At 39.4% G+C, this 27,230-nt stretch overlaps 1 protein-coding gene across 2 annotated transcripts; it reads left to right on the forward strand.

The window, feature by feature from the left end:
• Positions 1-6,268: 6,268 nt before the first annotated feature.
• Positions 6,269-26,052, forward strand: LOC121561555 (NXPE family member 3-like). Of its 2 annotated transcripts, XM_045215517.1 has the most exons (6): positions 6,269-6,302; positions 10,613-10,697; positions 22,591-22,660; positions 23,110-23,942; positions 24,274-24,341; positions 25,124-26,052. In XM_045215517.1, exons 3-6 carry the CDS (start codon positions 22,598-22,600, stop codon positions 25,861-25,863), a joined length of 1,704 nt encoding a protein of 567 aa, XP_045071452.1. In that variant the 5' UTR covers positions 6,269-6,302; positions 10,613-10,697; positions 22,591-22,597; the 3' UTR covers positions 25,864-26,052. The 2 variants fall into 2 exon arrangements, with proteins under 2 accessions (XP_045071452.1, XP_045071453.1); XM_045215518.1 differs by lacking the exon at positions 6,269-6,302 and having other exon boundaries at positions 10,578-10,697.
• Positions 26,053-27,230: the final 1,178 nt, after the last annotated feature.

Genomic DNA, 27,230 nt, shown 5'->3' on the forward strand with positions numbered 1-27,230 from the left:
ATTCACCCAACTTATTGTGGGAAGCTTGTGGAAGGCTACCCGGAACGTTTGACCCAAGTTATACAATTTAAAGGCAACGCTAACAAATACTAATTGAGTGTATGTAAACTTCTGACCGACTGGGAATGTGATGAAATAAATAAAAGCTGAAATAAATCATTCTCTATACTATTATTCTGACATTTCACATTCTTAAAATAAAGTGGTGATCCTAACTGACCTAAAACAGGGAATTTTTACTAGGATTAAATGTCAGGAATTGTGAAAAGCTGAGTTCAAATGTAAACTTCCGACTTCAACAGTATATAGTGGCAGTAGTAGTGGCTAGCTCTGATAGAGAGATAAGACCTGGGTTCTATCAGGTGGTCTATATATATAGTGGCAGTAGTAGTGGTTAGTACTGATTGAGAGATAAGACCTGGGTTCTATCAGGTGGTCTATATATATAGTGGCAGTAGTAGTGACTACTAGTGATAGAGAGATAAGACCTGGGTTCTATCAGGTGGTCTATATATATAGTGGCAGTAGTAGTGGCTAGCACTGATAGAGAGATAAGACCTGGGTTCTATCAGGTGGTCTATATATATAGTGGCAGTAGTAGTGACTACTAGTGATAGAGAGATAAGACCTGGGTTCTATCAGGTGGTCTATATATATAGTGGCAGTAGTAGTGGTTAGTACTGATAGAGAGATAAGACCTGGGTTCTATCAGGTGGTCTATATATATAGTGGCAGTAGTAGTGGCTAGTAGTGATAGAGAGATAAGACCTGGGTTCTATCAGGTGGTCTATATTTATAGTGGCAGTAGTAGTGGTTAGTACTGATAGAGAGATAAGACCTGGGTTATATTGGGTGGTCTATATATATAGTGGCAGTAGTAGTGGCTAGTAGTGATAGAGAGATAAGACCTGGGTTCTATCAGGTGGTCTATATATATAGTGGCAGTAGTAGTGGTTAGTAGTGATAGAGAGATAAGACCTGGGTTCTATCAGGTGGTCTATATATATAGTGGCAGTAGTAGTGGTTAGTAGTGATGGAGAGATATGACCTGGGTTCTATCAGGTGGTCTATATATATAGTGGCAGTAGTAGTGGTTAGTAGTGATAGAGAGATAAGACCTGGGTTCTATCAGGTGGTCTGTATATATAGTGGCAGTAGTAGTGGTTAGTACTGATGGAGAGATAAGACCTGGGTTCTATCAGGTGGTCTATATATATATAGTGGCAGTAGTAGTGGTTAGTAGTGATGGAGAGATAAGGCCTGGGTTCTATCAGGTGGTCTATATATATATATATAGTGGCAGTAGTAGTGGTTAGTACTGATAGAGAGATAAGACCTGGGTTCTATCAGGTGGTCTATATATATAGTGGCAGTAGTAGTGGCTAGTAGTGATATAGAGATAAGACCTGGGTTCTATCAGGTGGTCTTATATATAGTGGCAGTAGTAGTGGTTAGTACTGATAGAGAGATAAGACCTGGGTTCTATCAGGTGGTCTATATATATATATATATATATATAGTGGCAGTAGTAGTGGTTAGTACTGATAGAGAGATAAGACCTGGGTTCTATCAGGTGGTCTATATATATATAGTGGCAGTAGTAGAGGTTAGTACTGATAGAGAGATAAGAACTGGGTTCTATCAGGTGGTCTATATATATATAGTGGCAGTAGTAGTGGTTAGTACTGATAGAGAGATAAGACCTGGGTTCTATCAAGTGGTACATATATATATATATATATATATATATATATATATATATATATATATATATATATATATATATATATAGTGGCAGTAGTAGTGGTTAGTACTGATAGAGAGATAAGACCTGGGTTCTATCAGGTGGTCTATATATATATATAGTGGCAGTAGTAGTGGTTAGTACTGATAGAGAGATAAGAACTGGGTTCTATCAGGTGGTCTATATATATAGTGGCAGTAGTAGTGGTTAGTACTGATAGAGAGATATGACCTGGGTTCTATCAGGTGGTCTTTATATATAGTGGCAGTAGTAGTGGCTAGTAGTGATAGAGAGATAAGACCTGGGTTCTATCAGGTGGTCTATATATATAGTGGCAGTAGTAGTGGTTAGTAGTGATAGAGAGATAAGACCTGGGTTCTATCAGGTGGTCTGTATATATAGTGGCAGTAGTAGTGGTTAGTACTGATGGAGAGATAAGACCTGGGTTCTATCAGGTGGTCTATATATATAGTGGCAGTAGTAGTGGCTAGTACTGATGGAGAGATAAGAACTGGGTTCTATCAGGTGGTCTATATATATAGTGGCAGTAGTAGTGGTTAGTAGTGATGGAGAGATAAGGCCTGGGTTCTATCAGGTGGTCTATATATATATAGTGGCAGTAGTAGTGGTTAGTACTGATAGAGAGATAAGACCTGGGTTCTATCAGGTGGTCTATATATATAGTGGCAGTAGTAGTGGCTAGTAGTGATATAGAGATAAGACCTGGGTTCTATCAGGTGGTCTATATATATAGTGGCAGTAGTAGTGGTTAGTACTATTAGAGAGATAAGACCTGGGTTCTATCAGGTGGTACAATATAATATATATATATATATATATTTATATATATATATATATATATATATATATATATATATATATATATATATATATATAGTGGCAGTAGTAGTGGTTAGTACTGATAGAGAGATAAGACCTGGGTTCTATCAGGTGGTCTATATATATAGTGGCAGTAGTAGAGGTTAGTACTGATAGAGAGATAAGAACTGGGTTCTATCAGGTGGTCTATATATATATAGTGGCAGTAGTAGTGGTTAGTACTGATAGAGAGAAAAGATCTGGGTTCTATCAAGTGGTACATATATATATATAGTAGCAGTAGTAGTGGTTAGTACTGATAGAGAGATAAGAACTGGGTTTTATCAGGTGGTCTATATATATAGTGGCAGTAGTAGTGGTTAGTACTGATAGAGAGATAAGACCTGGGTTCTATCAGGTGGTCTTTATATATAGTGGCAGTAGTAGTGGCTAGTAGTGATAGAGAGATAAGACCTGGGTTCTATCAGGTGGTCTATATATATAGTGGCAGTAGTAGTGGTTAGTAGTGATAGAGAGATAAGACCTGGGTTCTATCAGGTGGTCTATATATATAGTGGCAGTAGTAGTGGCTAGTAGTGATAGAGAGATAAGACCTGGGTTCTATCAGGTGGTCTATATATAGTGGCAGTAGTAGTGGCTAGTACTGATAGAGAGATAAGACCTGGGTTCTATCAGGTGGTCTATATATATAGTGGCAGTAGTAGTGGTTAGTACTGATAGAGAGATAAGACCTGGGTTCTATCAGGTGGTCTATATATATAGTGGCAGTAGTAGTAGCTAGTAGTGATATAGAGATAAGACCTGGGTTCTATCAGGTGGTCTATATATATAGTGGCAGTAGTAGTGGTTAGTAGTGATAGAGAGATAAGACCTGGGTTCTATCAGGTGGTCTATATATATAGTGGCAGTAGTAGTGGTTAGTAGTGATAGAGAGATAAGACCTGGGTTCTATCAGGTGGTCTATATATATAGTGGCAGTAGTAGTGGTTAGTAGTGATAGAGAGATAAGTTTCTCTACAAGTAGGGTGAGTCAACATGAAAGAGGAGGATGTCATTGGTGTTTCTCTACTAGTAGGGTGAGTCAACATGAAAGAGGAGGATGTCATTGGTGTTTCTCTACTAGTAGAGTGAGTCAACATGAAAGAGAGGAAGGTGTCATTGGTGTTTCTCTACTAGTAGAGTGAGTCAACATGAAGAGGAGGATGTCATTGGTGTTTCTCTACTAGTAGAGTGAGTCAACATGAAAGAGAGGAGGATGTCATTAGTGTTTCTCTACTAGTAGGGTGAGTCAACATGAAAGATGGGGATGTCATTGTTGTTTCTCTACAAGTAGAGTGAGTCAACATGAAAGAGAGGAGGATGTCATTGGTGTTTCTCTACTAGTAGAGTGAGTCAACATGAAAGAGAGGAGGATGTCATTGGTGTTTCTCTACAAGTAGAGTGAGTCAACATGAAAGAGGAGGATGTCATTGGTGTTTCTCTACTAGTAGAGTGAGTCAACATGAAAGAGAGGAGGATGTCATTAGTGTTTCTCTACTAGTAGAGTGAGTCAACATGAAAGAGGGGGATGTCATTACTGTTTCTCTACTAGTAGAGCGAGTCAACTTGAAAGAGGGGGATGACATTGGTGTTTCTCTACAAGTAGAGTGAGTCAACGTGAAAGAGGAGGATGTCATTGGTGTTTCTCTACTAGTAGGGTGAGTCAACATGAAAGAGGAGGATGTCATTTTTGTTTCTCTACTAGTAGGGTGAGTCAACATGAAAGAGGAGGATGTCATTGGTGTTTCTCTACAAGTAGAGTGAGTCAACATGAAAGAGGAGGATGTCATTGGTGTTTCTCTACAAGTAGAGTGAGTCAACATGAAAGAGAGGAAGGTGTCATTGGTGTTCTCTACTAGTAGAGCGAGTCAACTTGAAAGAGAGGAGGATGACATTGGTGTTTCTCTACAAGTAGAGTGAGTCAACATATAAGAGGAGGATGTCATTGGTGTTTCTCTACTAGTAGAGCGAGTCAACTTGAAAGAGGGGGATGACATTGGTGTTTCTCTACAAGTAGAGTGAGTCAACGTGAAAGAGGAGGATGTCATTGGTGTTTCTCTACTAGCAGGGTGAGTCAACATGAAAGAGGAGGAAGTGTCATTGGTGTTTCTCTACAAGTTGAGTGAGTCAACATGAAAGAGGAGGATGTCATTGGTGTTTCTCTACTAGTAGAGTGAGTCAACATGAAAGAGAGGAAGGTGTCATTAGTGTTTCTCTACTAGTTGGGTGAGTCAACATGAAAGAGGGGGATGTCATTGGTGTTTCTCTACTAGTAGAGTGAGTCAACATGAAAGAGAGGAGGATGTCATTAGTGTTTCTCTACTAGTAGGGTGAGTCAACATGAAAGAGGGGCGATGTCATTGGTGTTTCTCTACTAGTAGGGTGAGTCAACATGAAAGAGAGGAGCGATGTCATTGGTGTTTCTCTACTGGTAGAGTGAGTCAACATGAAAGAGGACGATGTCATTGGTGTTTCTCTACTAGTAGAGTGAGTCAACATGAGAGAGGAGGATGTCATTGGTGTTTCTCTACTAGTAGAGTGAGTCTACATGAGAGAGGAGGATGTCATTGGTGTTTCTCTAAGTGTATAGTGAGTCAACATGTTTTCTCTACTGGCACCAACAGACACACACACACACACACACACACACACACACACACACACACACACACACACACACACACACACACACACACACACACACACACACACACACACACACACACACACACACACACACACACACACACACACACACACACACACACACACAGAAATCAGAACCATGTACAGCCACATCATATTTAGCTTACGTTGATTGGACTAAATTGTTTTTGGTATCTTTCAGTTGTCACTGTATTAGACTAAGCATTGGTGATTTAATAATGTTGATATGTTGAAGTTGAAATGGTGCTGGAATAGTGGAGGTAGCTCCTGTTTTCTTTGCGACTTGCGGTAACTCCCTGTGGTTCTAAATTTAGTGCATATGAACTAACAGGTTACAGAGCAAACAATGCAACTATCACAACACATAGATTGTAGAGGTTCGTCTGTCCCTCGAGGATGATGACGAATCCGGTGAACCACAAGATGAAACAAGAATAGCGAGTGAAAAGGATCTGGCTACACTCAATTTTTCATTTTTTGAGAAAAAAAGTATTACTTGTTAAACAATCTATTTCTCTGAGCAATTGTATTAGTATAAAATCATTTGACTCAGGGGGGTGTTTAGGTACTGTGGGATTATTTAATCAGTTTAGCTCATTGGACAGGTCAGAGTCTATATTTGAAGTTCTTGAGTGGTTTTTGGCAATACACTAGTGATGTATTCATGGATTTAGCTGTTGAAATTCCTTCCCGGACCCTCCTACTGGCTGTGGGCTAAGCCACCGATGTCTTCAAATCCTAGGGTAGAGAGGAGCTGCTACCCCTGGGGAGAGAGGAGCTGTTACCCCTGGGGAGAGAGGAGCTGCTACCCCTGGGGAGAGAGGAGCTGTTACCCCTGGGGAGAGAGGAGCTGCTACCCCTGGGGAGAGAGGAGCTGCTACCCCTGGGGAGACAGGGAGTGGGAGAGAGAACAGGTAGAACCTGATATGGAAATGAGCAGAACAAACTAAAGGAACTTTCCATGACCGAATGATCATTCCAGACTCTACTTCTATTGAGAGACATATAAAAGGTAAGACGACGATTGTTATATGTATTAATATAGTTGATTATACTGTTATGAGTATTAATATAGTTGATGATATTGTTATGTGTATTAATATAGTTGATGATATTGTTATGTGTATTCATATAATTGAGGATATTGTTATGTGTATTCATATAGTTGATTATATGTTTTGTGGACAGTGTTATAATAGGCCTACTCTCCTTAAAATGTTTTGGATATAAATTAGATGCGTGGGGTGAATTCATTCTGTTTCCATCTGTGTGCCCCAGGGTGATCGCTCCTACACTATCTAGAATCTAAAAGGGTTCTTTGGCTGTCCCCATAGGAGAACCCTTTGTAGAACCCTTTTTGGTCCTAGGTAGAACCCTTTTGGGTTCCATGAAGAATCCTTTCCACAGAGGGTTCTACATGGAAGCCAGAAGGGTTTTACCTGGAACCCAAAAGCGTTCTCCTATGGGGACAGCCAGAGGACCCTTTTGGAACTCTTTTTTCTAAGAGTGTACTGTATCATAGGTCTATAGACTTGTCTTCTCAAAACAGGCTTAAAACACAACAAGCAACAACATTTTCTCTTTCTAATCTACTGTTAACTCTTTTCACTCAGGAAGGTATGCTGTGTGAAAGAGATACAAATAAATACTGTGGAAAGACTAACAACAACTTACACTTCCTAAAAACAGGTTGTGTGTATTCATTAGTGCCCACCGTAGCAAAACGTTTGGCAACAGAAACCGTTTAGGTTCACGTTGTACAGCGTTTGGAGTAAACTGTTTATGCAACATTTTAAAACTGTTGGCTGCTGAGTAAACTAATGAATACGACCCAGGTAGTAGCCTACAACTCGGCTGTTGATGTCTGCCTGATGCTGTAACCTGAACTTAGCCTGAGGGCTGGACTATGATGCTAGCTAGATATACTGGTTTTCTAAAGCTAGCTTCACATTCCAGCTCAGGCCTCATCCATAGGAATGTACAGAGTGCTAGTCATCAGGAAGGTGCTCTCTCAGCAGAACGGAAAATATATAATGACATGACAGTTTAATCATACAAAATGGCGCTAACTGGACGTGGGCAAGTCAAATTCAATCAGTGGAGGTTGCTGAGGAGAGGACAGCTCATATTAATGATACCATTCCACCTATTCCGCTCCAGCCATTACCACAAGCCCGTCCTCCCCAATTAAGGTGCCACCAACCTCCTGTGATTTCAATATATCAATATTCATTGATCATAGTTCTACATTTCACATTGAATTGCATGGAAGTTATTCTGCAGTGGGGGGTGATCAAATTAAGATCCTTTACTCAGAATTTTACTTGGTGATATGGTGCTTCTAGTGATAGACAACATTTAGAGACAGAATACAGAGAGTAGTTTACACAAAGTTTACGTACAACATTATACACAAATAGCTAGAGTGAGCATTGAGCTATAAGAGAATGAGCAGTGGAAATACAAATGTATACAACGGGTGGGTCTAATCCTGAATGCTGATTGGATAAAACTTCATTCCAGCCGGTGTCTATTCCACAAATTACCACCGGCTAAATCTATGACATTAAATGCCTATATATTCTGTTCCATCTGACTGTGCAATCCACTATCTCATCAGCCCAGCCAGGCAATTTATAAACTTGATCTCCACTATAAAAAGCATCTAGACATTATCTCACATTTCTTTTAGACTAACATTTAGTTTTCAACAGCAGAGGTTTGTATAAACATTGCTGTCTGTCTGTCCGACATTTGCAACATTGTTTCAATATTCAAATTTGATCTCCAGCTGTCGCATAGTAATGAACGTGTCAGGAATTGGGATGAGACAGACTGGCAGGCAGCTTTTCTCAACCAGTCGAAATCATGAATACAAAGAAATATCAATAGAAAACAGGTAAAACGAAACGAAGTGCAGCTAGTTTTCAGTCTTTCCAGCTTCTATTTGAAGTTATTGTGTTAGCTGTGTTGTTGGCTAGCTCCTCTGAAAAACAGTGTCCTGACGAGAGAGCACATATTTTATGCCAGGTGAAATCGCACATCATTAGCTCATTGTTATGGATGTATCCAAATAAATGTCACTAGAAAACAGCTTAAACAAACGCAAATGCAGCTACTGTTGTTATTCTGGCTGCACTGTTTGACGTGACCGTAAGTTAGCCGTAGTTGGCTAGCTAGCAAGCAAAGGGATAAGAACGTTGCCAGCCAGTATGACAATGGAACATTTAGAACGAACGACTGGGTCGCGTCCATAGATACAGAACAGAAAGACTGAACGACTGGGTCGCGTCCATAGATACAGAACAGAAAGACTGAACGACTGGGGTCACGTCCATAGATACAGAACAAAAAGACTGAACGACTGGGTCGCGTCCATAGATACAGAACAGAAAGACTGAACGACTGGGTCGCGTCTATAGATACAGAACAGAAAGACTGAACGACTGGGTCGCGTCCATAGATACAGAACAAAAAGACTTAACTAGTGGGTCGCGTCTATAGATACAGAACAAAAAGACTGAACGACTGGGTCGCGTCTATAGATACAGAACAAAAAGACTGAAGGACTGGGTCGCGTCTATAGATACAGAACAAAAAGACTGAACGACTGGGTCGCGTCCATAGATACAGAACAAAAAGACTGAACGACTGGGTCACGTCTATAGATACAGAACAAAAAGACTGAACGACTGGGTCGCGTCCATAGATACAGAACAGAAAGACTGAACGACTGGGTCGCGTCCATAGATACAGAAAAGAAAGACTGAACGACTGGGGTCACGTCCATAGATACAGAACAAAAAGACTGAACGACTGGGTCGCGGTCATAGATACAGAACAGAAAGACTGAACGACTGGGTCGCGTCTATAGATACAGAACAGAAAGACTGAACGACTGGGTCGCGTCCATAGATACAGAACAAAAAGACTTAACTAGTGGGTCGCGTCTATAGATACAGAACAAAAAGACTGAACGACTGGGTCGCGTCTATAGATACAGAACAAAAAGACTGAAGGACTGGGTCGCGTCTATAGATACAGAACAAAAAGACTGAACGACTGGGTCGCGTCCATAGATACAGAACAAAAAGACTGAACGACTGGGTCACGTCTATAGATACAGAACAAAAAGACTGAACGACTGGGTCGCGTCCATAGATACAGAACAAAAAGACTGAACGACTGGGTCACGTCTATAGATACAGAACAAAAAGACTGACCGACTGGGTCGCGTCTCTGGCAACCGAACCGATAGAACGAACGCCCAGCCGGCTTGGGTAGCAACCCTAGATTTGTGTCGGGACTATATCTTGTGGAAGGATGAAATAGTAAGAAATAAATTCATCAAAATAAAGTTTTAAATGAAAATATGTTAATCATTATTTGAATATGTTGGTAAGCCGTTGAATACAAGTGATAATACCTTCGAAGCCGGTGTTTGGAGGATATATTGGCAGTTTGCCTAATAAAACCCGTACCAATATATCTTCCAAACACCGGCTTCTCAGGCATTATCACTTAAATACAGTACAGTGGGTATACAGTTGATTTACATAAATATATCTAAGAGAGATGAACAGAGTGCTAATGCAGTATAGTGCAGTTATTTAGTGTACAGTTCAGAGATGGCTTGATGTGGTGAGCAGCATAGAGTGTATAGTCCTTTAGTCTCTATGGACCAGATGGTAGTGTACAGTTCAGAGATGGCTTGATGTGGTGTGCAGCATAGAGTGTATAGTCCTTTAGTCTCTATGGACCAGATGGTAGTGTACAGTTCAGAGATGGCTTGATGTGGTTTGCAGCGTAGAGTGTATAGTCCTTTAGTCTCTATGGGCCAGATGGCCAGTTGGTGAGGCCTACAGCATGGGGAAGGAAACTGTTCAGATGGGGGTCTATAACATCCAATTACATCAGTTTACAGCAGCTGACAGTTGCAACGTCATTGCTAATAATGCAAACTGCCTTGGTTTAGATAAAGACATGTTCTGTACAGATGTAGGATCTTAATTGAATCACCTTGTTGCAGTAGAACTAACACTTTTCGTGTATTGGAGGGTTAAAAAGGCTTCTGAAGTTTGTAATTTCCACTTTTCCACCTTTCCCTTTTGAAAAATGACCATTCATTATAATCCACATAATAATTCAAATGTCGAGTTGCTTCAGGATTATTTTCCTGCTGTAGCAAATGGGCTCAAATTAAGATCCTACATCTGTAGCAATATACCTGTCTTTAATGTACATGGCTATATTAGGAGGACATGATTCTCTTTAGACCATTGTTTCTTGACCATTTGACATATTTTATTTACTGTTGTTTAGGCTGGTTGAATGAGTTCCCTATGAGAGGCTACTTCATCTGCAAGAAAACAGGCGGCCGCACCAGTTTCCTCATATGAAATTAAAAGTAAGTGTGTAGCCTACGCAGTTACACAATGGATGTTGAAACTGTGGGACACATTTCTAGGCAACATTAGAAGCCGGATAAATGTGTTGATTTGAAGGAAAGATGGGCAGACTGGTAGGTCTGGGCTGCATACAAACTCTTATAATGTTATAAAGTTAGGTCGCCGTCAGACATTCAATAGACAGAGTCCGCTTGAGATACAGAATCATTTATGGTCCTTTATCCAGTGGTGTAGTGCTATTTATTTAGGTGAGGGAGCGCCAAAATAAATGTAAACAACGTCATCATTTGCTCAATCAAAGTTTGCACCGACAGATGTAGCCTATTGAATAGCCAGCCTAACATTACAGGGCTTGGATCCGCTGAATACACAACTAAGTAGGGACTAAATAAACATTCCTTTACAAAGCTAACAGACTGAATTTCAACATCCACCCTCCGCAAAGACAATGTATTCCTCTTTCCATTGTGTATTTCTGAGTCTGTATAGTTTCTGACACTGACTCCAACTGAGGTTCCCAATGTGAGGGGTTTGGAAATAGTATATGAGGAAAATCTGTTTCATAATCAAAATGATCTAATAACTTCAATCTTCTATGATAGAAGTGTAGATCCCTCCGGAGCTCCCCGCAGTCCACCTGTTTAGGAGTTGGTATGAAAGTCAGTCCTCTTTCTAGAACCTCACTCTCGGCTTGGTTGAGCCCAATGGGACATTGCTGGTCAAGGCCTCAAATCGGTTGTGAAGTAGTATGGACATATTGATGGAACAAGGTCACTAAACTGGTGGTTAGACAGGGTAGATCCAAGAGCAGGCCTCTGCTGTCATCTAGAGGGCGTTTCTCTATACTTCTTGACACATGGAGACTCAATGGAGGCACAGTGCAAATGCTCAAAGTAAGGCCCAAACAATTGTTTGTCAGGCTGGGATCTATAAAGCAGTATGTTCTTCAATTAGATGCCAACTAATATTCATACAGGGACAATAGGTGGGGCAGGAGGAAGAATGGTGTTCCTGATTTTCAGAGGAATTCCCCTTTTTTCTTTGTAGCTTCAGATTGAGATTGTTGTTATTCTCCAACATGTTTTTCTTCAGTGAGCCACTCTGGATTCTCCAAGGGGAAAACTCCCTCTATTGACCACTAGAGAGTTGGAGCTCCATGCTTTTGCTGGGAATTGTCCACTGTTGGTATACATTTATTTGGTCCCCAAAATACCAAAATAAAAAAGGTGTATTTGTCTAGTTTAAGCTGAGTCCCCAGTTAGCATCCATGTGGCTCATTTAAAAGTTTCTAAAAATATTTTAAAAGTACATTTCAAAAATGCGCTCCTGACGTTTCACCACAATAGGCTTCTTCAGACAATGGACAGAAAGTAGCCAAACAAAGCCAAAGGAGAGTGATGAGCAGCAGCAGCATCATCAAACCAGCGAGGCCGCCGGCAAACCCAACAGTGATGATGCTGCCAAGCTCCAGTTAGCTCCGTGTGCAGAGCCTACCCACCCTTCCACAAGCACCGCCAGGATAATGGCTCCACAGCCCCCTCCACCTCCGACTGTTCCTGACTATCTTGGAACAGAGGTGCCAGCCCAGATTAGCCTAGAATCCTACCGTAGCCGCAGGTTTTCTGTCCAAAAACCTTCATTTAATAGCAACTGGTTCATAAGAAGAGAGTGTCTGGAATACTCGCTTACTGAAGATGCTGCATTGCTGAAAGTTCTGCGTGGGGTCCATCTATTGGGAGATGGCTAACTAGTCTGTATTTTCCACTGATTCATATGGATGCCAGGTCACACATTGCCTGTAAAAGTGGGTAAAAACAGAAAAGCATATAACTGTAGCTATGTGGTCTTTACTTGGGTGTGTTTCAGCAGGGTGAGTTCAGAGAGATGCTTCCAAGTCAGTATTTTTCAGAACTCATAAAATCCTTTACACAATCTGATGGGATGAATGTTCAACCCCATTTAAATGACCATAAAGTCTATATAGCACCTTTAAGTTAAGACGTCACAGATCTGTTCATGGCAAAGCAGTTCAATTAATGATATTAATTTATTCTTAAAGAATATAACTTATAAATCATGAGCCACATCTTGAGGAGTCACCTGTGACAGTATTCATAAAGAGTAGGAGTACTGATCTGGGATCAGTTTTTCCTTTTAGATCATAATGAAACAGATTAAATGGACAGGGGGGACCTGATCCTAGATCAGCACTCCTCCTCTGGGAAACTGCATGTATGAAACCGAACACATAGTCGTAGTCTAGTTACAGCAGGTGTTTACTGCCATCTAGTTGAAGATACCAATAAAACACTTGATTATCAGGAAGGGGAGACGGTTGAGCTGAAACAGAAAGTAAACTTGTTATTTTGTACAGCAGGGGTGTCAAACGTCCGGCCCGCGGGCCGGATTAGGCCCGCAAACTGGTTTAATCCGGCCCGCGAGATGATTTTGTAAAGTATAAAAATGAGCTGCAATTTTTCAATAAAATAAACTGCTGTTCCAATTGAGTCCACTGGATGGCGCAATAGCAATTGTGTTAAGCAAGCAAACTGTTTATACCGGGGCAGAGCAAATAGGTCAAGCAAGTGCAGCCAGTCCGGATGAGCTACTTTGTTTTGCCCGCGATATTTATTACGGCTTCTACTTTTAACATTATGTGCTTTGGCACCCTCATTGCCCCAATATGTCTCTGTCAAAAAAGAGAAAAGTGGACGCAGAGTGCAGAGTGTTCAAAGAAAAATTGTCATCCTTCTATTTATTCACAGAATTGAATGGGAAAGCTGTATGTTTGGTGTGTTCACAGCATGTTGCAGTGCTGAAAGAATATAACCTTCGTCGCCACTATGTGAGTCTTCATGCCGACAAATATGACAACTTTCAAGGACAGAGGAGAAGAGAGAAGGTGAATGAACTGTTGGCGGGTCTGAAGAAACAGCAGTCTGTGTTTACTCACAGCCGAGACATCAGTGACTCTGCAGTGAAAGCTAGCTACCTCATTGCTAATGAAATCGCAGTGGCTTGAAAAATTTGAAAAACAGTGAATTTGTAAAAAGCAGTGAATTTGTAAAAACATGCATGATGAAGGCAGCGGAGATTGTGTGCCCTGAAAAGCACCAGGCTTTTGCAAATATCAGCCTGACAAGAAACACAGTTGCAGACAGGATTTCCGATCTTTCAGTGGATTTGGACAGCCAGTTGAAGCAAAAAGTGAAGTAATTTATTGCGTTTTCGGTTGCAATTGATGATAGCACGGACATTACAGATGTTGCACAACTGGCCATTTTCATCCGCAAAGTTGATGACACATTGACCGTCACCGAGGAGTTCGTGGAGTTGGTGCCGATGACAGATACAACGACAGCAGCTGATATTTTCACTGCACTTGTCAGCGCGCTGGACAGGGTCGGAGTGGACTGGTCCCGCGCTGTCAGCCTGGCTACAGATGGTGCGCCCTCAATGATTGGGAAAAAAGCAGGCGTTGTGACAAAGTTCAGAGAGAAAGTGCAATCTGCAAATGGAGGACGTGATTTTTGGACTTTTCACTGTATTTTGCACCAGGAGGCTTTGTGTTGCAAGTCATTAACGATGGATAACGTCATGAAGGTGGTTATTATTTTTATTATATTATTATTATATTATTATATTATATTATTATTATATTATTATTATTATATTATCCAAACTGTTAATTTCATCCGATCCAGAAGCCTGAATCAACGTCAGTTTGACAGCCTTCTCAGAGAGAAAGACCACATCTATGGCCTGCCATACCACACTGAGGTAAGATGGTTAAGCCGAGGTGCTGTGCTGAGGCGTTTCTTTGATTTACGAGAAGAAATTGAACAGTTCATGGAAGAAAAGGGCAAACCAGTGTTAGAATTTCATTCCGCAGAATGGATGCAGGACCTTGCATTTATGGTGGATGTTACAGAGCACCTGAATAACTTGAACAAACAGCTGCAAGGGTGCAACAAAGTTGCCACGCAGTATTATGACAGCATACGTTCTTTCAAGTTGAAGCTGTCATTGTGGGAGACGCAACTCGCCGGTGGTGATGCAGCTCACTTCCCCTGTCTGAAAAATGTGTGCGCGACCCAACATGTGGCAGACATGAAGCGGTTCAAATATAAAATAACGGGACTGTTAAGGGAGTTTTAGCAACGCTTTCAGATTTTTGGTGAACTGGAGAAAGACTTCAACGTTTTTTGTTCGCCATTAACCGTGAATCCCTCTGATCTGCCCGTCAGCATCCAACTTGAAATAATATACTTGCAGTGTGACTCGGATTTGAAGGGCAAATTTGCCGCAGCTGGCTTGGACACATTTTATCAGAACCTCTTGCCAGGTTACCCCAACTTGACAGCCCTCGCTGCAAAACTGTTGTGCATGTTTGGAACCACATATCTTTGTGAGCAAGTTCTCTGTAATGAGCATAAATAAAACAAAGCTGCGCTCAAGGCTCACGCACAAGCACTTGAATCACATCCTGAAGTTGGCTGCCACTCAGGATGTGACGCCTGATATTGATGCGCTGGTGAAAGCTAAAGATGCCAGGTATCAGGAGTCAAATAAACTATGCAACCCCACTTAAAGTGCTGCATGAGACACCCTGATATAGTTCTGTGATCTGTGATATACTTCTGTGAATCACTGAGGCATTGTGTGTTTGTGTGTTGTTTGTCCTCAGAATTTCAAATAGCTTGAGGTGTTTTATGATTAATAGTGATGTTGTGCTTTTGGACATACTGTCCTCAGGCTCCAGCTTTATGTTTATATGTTTTTATGTTGATGTGCTATTGTTTTTAATTGTTTTTATTTTATTTGTATATTTAACCTATTCTTGACTCTGTGGTTCTTGCACTTGTTTGGGGAACAGGATTTCATTATTTGTATCTACATTTCTGCCTGAGAAATGACACCCTGATATAGTTCTGTGATCTGTGAAACAGTTCTGTGAATCACTGAGGCATTGTTTGTTTGTGTGTTCTTTTTCTTTAGAATTTTCAAATAAACTTGAGGTGTTTTATGATTAATAGTGATGTTGTGCTTGTACTATTTTGGACACACTGTCCTCAGGCTCCAGCTTTATGTTTTATGTTGATAGTATTAAAACAAGTTATATATACCATGATTTTACCGGTCCGGCCCACTTGGGAATAGATTTTCCTCCATGTGGCCCCTGAGCTAAAATGAGTTTGACACCCCTGTTGTACAGGATCCATTTTGAGACAACAGGGCAGAAAACACGATATGGAGAGAACTAAAAAAATAAAGTGAGTATTTCTAAGTATTTCTGAACAATAATCTATTCTAATGGACAGAGTAAGAGAATGAATACCTGGAATGAGATAGTACTAGTTAGTAGAACTGCTGCTTGAGTTTAGTTGCTGACAGACAGCAGTTTTCAAAGTGTTATCACATGTTATCGGTCAAACGTCTGGTAAAGATGGTGGAGGAGCTTTTAAATGATAGGGTTTTATGTTTATCTCAGGGTTTCTCAATCCTTTTGTTCTTGCCCAGCATTTACACACCTGATTCAACTAATCATCAGATATTTGAAGACAGTTTAATATTTGAGGCATACAAATGAACATTCTCAAATTTAAACCTTTTGGATTTGTAGGCCTGTTTACAATTATTATAGGCCTACAGTAATTCACATTTTGGATGGAAAAAAGCACAGCTAAACCTGGTGGACATTTAATTTAATGACCAATGGAATGCTCTAAAACATTCAAACTCTGCTCAACCGGGGAGCAGGTCAATGCAAAACTAATTTACCCAGTCACCGCTATAACTTTATTTCCTTATTTGAAATTGAAAGTGACTTTGTAGCCTACGCAGTTACAAAATGTCTGTTCAAACTGTGGCGCATATGGAACATTAGAACAGTGGTGGAAAAAGTAAAGATACCTTAATAGAAAATGACTCAAGTAAAAGTGAAAGTCACCCAGTAAAATACTACTTGAGTAAAAGTCTAAAAGTATTTGATTTTAAATATACTTAAGTATCAAAAGTAAATGTAATTGCTAAAGTAAAGTAGGAATAATTAAAATTACAATTACTTATATGAAGCAAACCAGACGGCACAATTTTCCTGTTATTTTCATTTACGGATAGCCAGGGTCACATTCCAACACTCAGACATCATTTTAAAAAAGCATTTGTGACCAGGGATGACCAGCGATGTTCTCTTGATAAGTGTGAATTGGACAATTTTCTGAATGTAACAAGTACTTTTGGGTGTCAGGGAAAATGTATGGAGTAAAAAGTACATCATTTTCTTTATGAATGTAGTGAAGTAAAAGTAAAAGTTGTTAAAAATATTAATAGTAAAGTACAGATACCCCCAAAAAACGACCTAAGTAGTACTTTAAAGTATTTTTACTTAAGTACTTTACACCACTGCATTAGAAGACGGATAAATGTGTTGATTTTGATAGAAAGACGGGCAGATTCTGCTAGGTAGGCTACAAACTATTATAAAGTTAGGTCGTCATCACAGTAGGTTTGAGCTACAGTATGATGACTTACCAACCTGATGGTCTCCGTTGGAAATGTTGTGGAAAATGTTGTACACTCAGTGTATTAAAATATGTAACATAAACAACAAATGATATGCTCAGATACACAAAATACATCTGGTTTCAGATCTAGAAGATTCTCCTCTTCAATAGTAATATCATCAATTCTGACCAGTAACTTACCTGGGGTCAAAGGTCCCTGATTTATCACTAAAATGTATAGGATGATCCATAGAGATGTCACTCTTCATGGACAGATGACTGGGTACTGGAGAGACTGATCTCAGAGTTTGGTTGGAGATTCTGGAAAACATAATAAATCACCATGAAACTACATTTTAAAATATATCAAAATTATATTTCAATAGATAAAATACATTACATAAAGCATTAAAATATATGCCATTACATAAATCAACAAACATGCAGTTCTAATTAAAAATAAAAATAGTTATATAGATATATATATATATATATAGAGGTGAAAGCATTGGAAATGCTTTTGGCGGTTAATCTGCTTCTGTTTTGTGGGTGGCACTGTGTGCTGTTTTCGATGGATGGGTCCTGGCCTCTCGGGGCCTTAGGGATACGGAGGGACGTGGGTGGGATGCTGATCACTGGGATGACTGCTCAACTTGGGATGGGGAGGGGCTTTAACGGGGGAATTAGTGGAGAACAATTGAAGGGTTACTCCGTAGCAATGCAAATATCACGGTACAGCTATATGGACACTCAATCATTACGCTATTTTTTTATTGGTAAATTTACAAACATATATAATGATAAATAGACTTGAAACTTGTATCTCATTATGGTGTATGATGAAATAAGTATAGCCAGTTATAATTGTAATGGCTTAGCTGATAATAACAAAAGAAGAACAATATTTACATGGCTCAAAGAGAAAGAATATAATATCTATTGTATACAGGAAACTCATTCAACAATTCGAGATGAAGTAGCGTGGAAAAAAGAATGGGGGGGGAATATACTTCTCCCATGGGCAAAGAAATTCAAAAGGGGTGATGATATTAATTAATAGTAATTTCGATCCGAATGTGCAAATTGTACAAATAGATACACAAGGTAGATGGATTATTTTAAATATGTTATTGGACCATAAACAGATATGGCTCATTAACCTTTACGGACCAAATAATGATGATCCACAATTCTTTGACTATATATAATAAATTATCAAGCCTGCAAGCAACTCAAGACAATATTATTATGGTGGGGGATTATAATACTGTTTTAAATAGCTCAATGGACCGTAAAGGAAATCACACCACAAACAATCACCCACATGCTCTTAAGGAAATTGTGAATGTCATGGATACATTAGAACTAGTAGATATATGGAGGCTTAAATATACTGATCTAGTGAGATATACATGGCGGAGACTGAATCAAGCTAGTCGTCTTGACTTCTTTCTTATCTCATTCTCGTTGGCACCAAAAGTAAAAAAAGTGTTGATAGGGGACAGAATGCGGTCGGACCATCATATAATAGGCATATACATTACTCTTACTGAATTTCCACGTGGGCGAGGATATTGGAAATTTAATCAAAGCCTATTGGATGATAATTTATTTATAATTAGAACAAAGGAATTTATAACTTTATTTTTCCAACATAACATAGGTACAGCGAATCCCCTTATTGTATGGGACACCTTTAAATGTGCCTTTAGAGGCCATGCAATTCAGTACTCATCTCGAAAACAAAAGCAATTTAGGTCAAAAGAGTTTATACTAAGAAAGGAAATAGAAAGTCTAACAGAACAGATAGATGGCAATAAAAACTGTAACATAGAGGCTCAGAATAAATTAGAGGAAAAACAAAAAGAAATGGAGAAACTTATTCAAGAAAGATCAAGTGTAATATATTATAAAAATAAAGCAAACTGGATGGAATATGGGGAAAAATGCACAAAATTATTTTTTAATCTTCAACATAGGAATGCTACCAAAAAGAACTTAATGAAACTGGTTACAATTGACGCAGTCACCCATAATTCACCAAATGATATTTTGAAGGAAGAAACAAAGTACTTTAAGCATATGTTTTCTTTTCAGTCGCCTCCATCTCCTCTAACTGAAGCTAATTGTAGAGATTTTTTTTCTATTGATAATGTCAAATTAACAGCCACACAGAAAGACTCATGTGAAGGTGAAATTACAGAGGAGGAACTTCTGGATGCAATTAAATACTTTAAGTCTGGGAAAACTCCAGGGTTGGATGGCATACCAGTCGAGGTATACCAAACCTTTTTGATATACTAAGAGGACCGTTATTAGCATGTTTTAACCACTCCTATGTAAATGGTAGATTATCTGACACTCAAGAAGAAGGTCTGATCTCATTATTACTGAAACAGGATACAAGTGGAAAATATAAAGATCCAGTCCATTTACAAAATTGGAGGCCCCTTACACTTCAGTGTTGTGATGCAAAAATCCTAGCAAAATGTATAGCGCATAGAATTAATAAGGTATTGTCGGATATTATTCATTCTAATCAGACAGGTTTTTTACATGGAAGATACATTGGAGATAATATAAGGCAAGTATTGGAAACAATAGAACACTATGGAAAATATGGGAAACCAGGCCTGCTATTCATAGCACACTTCGAAAAGGCATTTGATAAAGTTCGACTGGGGTTTATATATAAATGCCTGGAGCATTTCAATTTTGGAGTATCTCTTATAAAATGGGTCAAAATCATGTATAGTAAAAAAAAAAAGTAAATAATGGCTATTTCTCAGAAAGTTTTAAACTGTCAAGAGGAGTGAAACAAGGTTGTCCACTATCGGCATATCTATTTATTGTGGCCATCGAGATGTTAGCTATTAAAATCAGATCCAATAATAATATCAGAGGATTAGAAATACAGGGCTTAAAAACAAAGGTGTCATTGTACGCTGATGATTCATGTTTTCTTTTAAATCCACAACTAGAATCCCTCCACAGCCTCATAGTGGATCTAGATACATTTTCTAACCTCTCTGGATTACAACCAAATTATGACAAATGTACTATATTACGTATTGGATCACTAAAAAATACAATTTTTACATTACCATGTATTTTACCAATAAAATGGTCTGATGGTGATGTGGATATACTCGGAATACCTATCCCAAAGGAAATAAATGATCTCACTTCAATACATTTTAATAGAAAGTTAGCAAAAATAGATAAGATCTTAATACCATGGAAAGGAAAATACCTGTCAATTTGTGGAAAAATCACCCTGATTAACTCTTTAGTATTATCCCAGTTTACCTATTTGCTTATGGTCTTGCCTACGCCTAGCGAACAGTTTTTTAAATTGTATGAGAAAAAAATATTCAATTTTATTTGGAACGGCAAGCCAGACAAAATTAAAATAGCATATTTATATAATGAATATGAATTCGGAGGACAGAAATTATTAAATATTAAAGCATTAGACCTATCACTAAAAGCTTCAGTCATACAAAAGTTATACTTAAATCCGAACTGGTTCTCAAGCAAATTAGTAAGATTGTCTCACCCAATGTTCAAGAAAGGCCTTTTTCCCTTTATTCAGATTACAACCTCTCACTTTCAGTTATTTGAAAAGGAAATCATCTCCCAAATGTCACTATTTCTAAAACAAGCCATAGAAAGTTGGTTGCAATTTCAATTTAATCCTCCAGAAACAACAGAACAAATAATGCAACAAATATTGTGGTTAAATTCAGATATACTAATTGACAAAAAACCTTTATTTTTTGACAGAATGTTTAAAAAAGGTATAATCTTCGTAAATGATATCATCGGTAGGACTGGTGGAGTTATGACGCACATGCAGCTAACAAAAACATATGGAAATGTCTGCTCTACCCAAAATTACAACCAAATAATTGCAGCCTTACCGCAAAAGTGGAAGAGGAAAGTGGAAGGGGGAGAAAGTAAGGAACTTGTCTGTCGGCCTTGCATTAAAGAACATAATTGGTTAAAGAAAACTGTGATAAATAAAAAAGTATATCAGTTTCACTTAAGGACCAAAGGATTGACAGCCGTCCCATATAGATTGCAAAATAGTTGGGAAGAGATCTTTGACGTACCGATCCCATGGCATAGTGGTTATGAACTGACACGCAAAACGACACCGGATTCAAAAATTTGAATCTTTCAATTTCAATTATTATATAAAATTCTTGCTACCAATAGAATGTTATTTATATGGGGGATACAATCTTCCCAGCTCTGCAGATTTTGCTGTGAAGAGACAGAATCATTAGATCATTTGTTTTGGTTCTGTCCATTTGTAGCTTGTTTTTGGACACAGGTCCAGGAATGGCTAAAGGATTGCAATATTTACCTGGAACTAACCTTGCAGATAGCATTACTGGGTGATCTGAAAAGTCATAGTCAATCAATCAATAATATAATAATACTTTTAGCAAAAATGTTTATTTTTAATTCACAATCTGTAGAAGCAATGAGAATAGAAAGGTTCAGAACTTTTGTAAAACATCACAGTACGGTTGAAATATATATGGCAAATAGAAATCCTATATGGATGGTGTTAAGAGATAGATGGAATGTATTGAATAGAGTTGAAGGATGGGACTAATAACAAATAACAACAAATAATAACAAAGATAGCTAATAATGTAAGCATACTGTGTCCATAATAAGTATATAGGTTGTATGTTGGGAACTTTTGGGAAAGAGCACAGTTAGAAAGTTATGGCATATAGAAGCAAACCGGATGGACATCATGAAAATGATCGGAGAGGTTGAGAGTAGAAGAAGTTCAGGAGCAAAAAAATAAATATATATATATAAAATAGAATTATTGTAAAATTAACTCTGTCCATAAGGTGTAGATAGTAGGTATAGACCGGAAGTAGAGGGCTGGGCATTGTTGTTCACTAATTTACTCCAAGTAGGGAAAGGATGGTGGGGTTGAAAAGTAATAAAGGGGAGTATATATATAAAAAAAAAGATTTTAAAAAACATGGGGGATTGGAAGTGATGCAGACAATTACATTGATAGAAGATACAATCGATCTGCAATATTAAGCTGATCCATTAAAAAAAATAAAAAATAAAAATACAAAAAACAAAAAAACGAAACAAAAGGAAAACAAAAAAAAAGAACCCTTAAGAGAATGAAAACATATTTCCAGTAGTATTGTTAGTTAGTCAATACTGGGGCCCTGCACAAAAAATGTCACAGGAACTCATAAAAAGTAAAACTGTCCAAAATTAAGTTATGTATATGGCTCTAATTTTGACATTTTCCTGTCCATCATATTCAAGATTTGGAGAGCTGCCTTTCCTGTCTGTTCAAACTTTGATAATCTTTTACCTTCTGATTTACCAACAGATTGAGAATGGGAAGACTGCGGCTACAGATATTGTTTATGGTGGTAACGATCACCATTTTGTTTTTGTCAGTAAGTTCTAAAGCACTTTTTATATTCTTGATCTTATAAATGATTATAAGACATATAAATACAAGTACTGTAAGATGCTTGAAATCATTAAAAAGCTTAGGCTCCATTAAGGTCTAATCTAATTTAAAATGCCATTTTAATTTGCCTTTGTTCAGTCAGATTACTTTTTATTGCTCAGGTTTTGGTCAAAATAATGATTCATGGAATTATTAGTTATTGATCATTCAAAGAGTTACTTGTTAACTTGACAGCCTGTTCCCCAGCTTTACACTGCTACATTCAATGTTTCTCCAAGATGAAATTATTTAGCAGTGGCGGTATTTTGTCCACAAGAGGATCATTGAGCATGCAGTTCAACATTTGCATCTTTTGGACAAACATCAAATATAGCAGAGTTCATGAGATCATATTTTAAATGTAATAAGGGCTACCATGTCTTTCTATTTCAGGTGTGTCGAGACAACCATTGCCAATTGAATATTCTTTCACATTACCTTAAAGTCAACCACACTACCTTTACCACTGACACTCCATATGTTACCACTCATACCCCATATATTACCATTCAAACTCCACATGTTGATATTTGTAATGGAATCACCAACAGGACATTTACGCCAACCAATGACTCCTTAATAAGTACAGAGGAATGGGAATCTCTGGTCACAAAGCTACAATGGTCATTACCGCCTGTTGACCTCTTATCCACAGATGAGGCCACAAACCCCACTAAGTGCTCATTCTCTGTTGTCAACCCCAATTCAAACCACACAGTTGGAGGGTTTATAGATGTCATTTTGATAGCTAGAGATACTAAAAACAGGATCAAAACCTATGGAGGGGACTTTTTTCAGGCCAAGTTGTTTAACGCAGAACTTAAGGCCAGTACTTATGGAGCTGTAACAGACCACTTTAATGGCACCTACACTGCCCGCCTGGCCCTGCTTTGGCCCGGACCTGCCAAGGTGTCCATCCGCCTAGTGCACTCCAGTGAGGCCGTGCAGGTACTGTGCAGGCAAAGGGAACAGGACCCAGATAAGGTCTACTTCCAAGGCTACTTTGAGGATGGTGGCATGCAGGAAACAGTGATGTGCAATGCCCAGAGAAGTCCTAGGCTGGTGGGGAACAGCTCGCAGTGTTGCTGTGAGTACAGAGAGCCAGTCACCGGAGAGTCCTGGTTCTGTCGTCGGCCATCTTCCCTGCCCTGCCATGCTTTGACCTACCACAGCATGGGTGGTTACCAGGCAGTACTCTCCAAGTTGGAGACAACTCTTCTTAAGAGGTAGATATCTTTCAATCGGGTGTCAAATATGCAGCTTGGGGGTCATTGTTTACCCACCATCTGATTTAATGTAGCCCCTCTTGTTATCCAAACACAATCCTATCCTATTATTTGAAAATATTTTATGTTGGGGAAAGAGGAACTCACATAACATTGGTGAAATGACAATTCATGCTGTTCAGGAAAATAAAGTAAATTGCTGTAGACCCAATGTTAGCAGATATGTGTACAAACCATGACTGCACTGCATCCTGTTCCATCACTTAATGGTAGTGTCTCCAAATTATTGATTGTTGTTCTTCACACTAAAATAATATTTCATTTTTTGCAGATTCACAAACATTATTGTACCATATGATAATTCAGTTGTACATGTCCAGCAACAGGGCAATGAAACCCGTAAGTCCCTACAACATATTCCCCCTTCCCCTCCTGTTAATGTAATACCATTACACAGAATACAGCAGTACCTTGGGTTACTGTAATACCATTACACAGAATACAGCAGTACCTTGGGTTACTGTAATACCATTACACAGAATACAGCAGTACCTTGGGTTACTGTAATACCATTACACAGAATACAGCAGTACCTTGGGTTACTGTAATACCATTACACAGAATACAGCAGTTCCTTGGGTTATTGTAATACCACTACACAGAATACAGCAGTACCTTGCATTACTGTAATACCATTACACAGAATACAGCAGTTCCTTGGGTTATTGTAATACCACTACACAGAATACAGCAGTACCTTGCATTACTGTAATACCATTACACAGAATACAGCTGTTCCTTGGGTTATTGTAATACCAATACACAGAATACAGCAGTACCTTGCTACCTACATAAGTCACAATCTTTAAACAAGTCATATCCTTTGTTATCTGGTTTAAACCTGGCTTGTTATCAACTTGCAAACTGGTGTCATTATCACAAATCAGCGTCCTCTACCTCGACTAACCTGTATCCCCGTACATTGACTCGGTACCCCCTGTATATTTGATTTTTTACTTTATTTTATTTAGTAAATATTTTCTTAACTTTTTCATGCATTGTTGGTTAAGGGCTTGTAAGTAAGCATTTCACGGTATTCGGCGCGTGAAAATAACATTTTATTTCATGCTAGCAATGCAGATTCGGCTCAGATGATCTAACAATGATTTTTCTCTCTCTAGGTCCAAACACAAAATGCAGTCCTGGTTTGCACACCCCAGTACCGTCTGGATTCTACCTCCAGGATCGCTGGACGTCCATGGTGTGTGACTCAAAATCATTTCCCTCAGCTAAACTGATATCTGGATGCCTGAAGGACAAACAGATCCTTATGATGGGTGACTCCACTCTCCGTCAATGGTTGGAGTACCTGGAGAACACTGTGCCAACACTGAAACGCCTGAACCTTCACACATCAAGCAAATCGGGCCCCTTTGAGGCAGTCGACACCCAGTCCAACACCCGTATCATCTGGCGGGCCCATGGGATACCTATACGGACGAGCAAGACCCCCTGGGCTGACCTCCACTACATCGCCAGGGAGGTGGAGGGTCTGGCAGGGGGTGCACACTCTGTAGTCGTCTTCACCATCTGGGCTCATTTCACCACGTACCCACTGGCTGTGTATGCACACCGTCTGGTCGTCATCCGTAGGGCTGTGGCGTCGCTGCTAAGACGATCTCCCACTACTCTGGTAGTGATCAAATCAGCCAACACGGGCTACAAGGATGTGTACGGCAGCGACTGGCTCTCCTGGCAGCTCGACGTGGCTCTAAGGGAAATATTCAGGGCCTTGCCCGTGGTCCTCATTGACGTTTGGCAGATGACCTCCTGCCACTATTCTCCGGATAACATTCACCCGCCCCCCGTGGTGATCCAAAATGAAGTGGACCTCTTCCTGTCCTTTGTTTGTCCGCAGTGAGAAAAGAGAAGCATTCAAAAGGGATTGCCTGTAAAATCAACTGCATAGAACATGGTGGTTGTCAAACTATTGCCTGCTTTCAGCTCTGCACTGATTCTTCTGTCATGCATAAAATATAGTTAAGCAATGATTCATTTAAAGAACTTGTGGGCTGTTTTAGAGCAAATTGTCTTTTTTTTTTATGCATTAATTAACAACAGTCTATGACAGGGGTGTCAAACGTACGGCCCGCGGGCCGGATCAGGCCCGCAAACGGGTTTAATCCGGCCCGCGAGATGATTTTTAAAAAATGAAGAAAAATAAAAAATAAAAAAAATATTGTAAAGTATAAAAATACGCTGCAATTCTTCAATAAAATAAACTGCTGTTCCAATTGCGTCCACTGGATGGCGCAATAGCAATTGTGTTAAGCAAGCAAACTGTTTATACCGGGGCAGAGCAAGTAGGTCAAGCACGTGCAGCCAATGAGCTACTTTGTTTTGCCCGCGATATTTATTACGGCTTCTACTTTTAACATTATGTGCTTTGGCACCCTCATTGCCCCAATATGTCTCTGTCAAAAAAGAGAAAAGTGGACGCAGAGTGCAGAGTGTTCCAAGAAAAATTGTCATCCTATTTAATCACGTAATTGAATGGGAAAGCTGTATGTTTGGTGTGTTCAGAGCATGTTGCAGTGCTGAAAGAATATAACCTTCAGTCGCCACTATGTGAGTCTTCATGCCGACAAATATGACAACTTTCAAGGACAGCGGAGATGAGAGAAGGTGAATGAACTGTTGGCGGGTCTGAAGAAACAGCAGTCTGTGTTTACTCACAGCCGAGACATCAGTGACGCTGCAGTGAAAGCTAGCTACCTCATTGCTAATGAAATCGCAGTGGCTTCAAAACCATTTAGTGAGGGTGAATTTGTAAAAACATGCATGATGAAGGCAGCGGAGATTGTGTGCCCTGAAAAGCGGCAGGCTTTTTGCAAATATCAGCCTGACAAGAAACACAGTTGCAGACAGGATTTCCGATCTTTCAGTGGATTTGGACAGCCAGTTGAAGCAAAAAGTAAAGTCATTTATTGCGTTTTCGGTTGCAATTGATGAAAGTACGGACATTACAGATGTTGCACAACTGGCCATTTTCATCCGCGGAGTTGATGACACATTGACCGTCACCAAGGAGTTCGTGGAGTTGGTGCCGATGACAGATACAACGACAGCAGCTGATATTTTTACCGCACTCGTCGGGCGCGCTGGACAGGGTCGGAGTGGACTGGTCCCGCTGTCAGCCTGGCTACAGATGGTGCGCCCTCAATGATCGGGATAAAAGCAGCCGTTGTGACAAAGTTCAGAGAGAAAGTGCAATCTGCAAATGGAGGA

The sequence above is a fragment of the Coregonus clupeaformis genome, unplaced genomic scaffold (genome assembly GCF_020615455.1).
Source record: "Coregonus clupeaformis isolate EN_2021a unplaced genomic scaffold, ASM2061545v1 scaf0463, whole genome shotgun sequence".
NCBI classification, from domain to species: domain Eukaryota; kingdom Metazoa; phylum Chordata; class Actinopteri; order Salmoniformes; family Salmonidae; genus Coregonus; species Coregonus clupeaformis.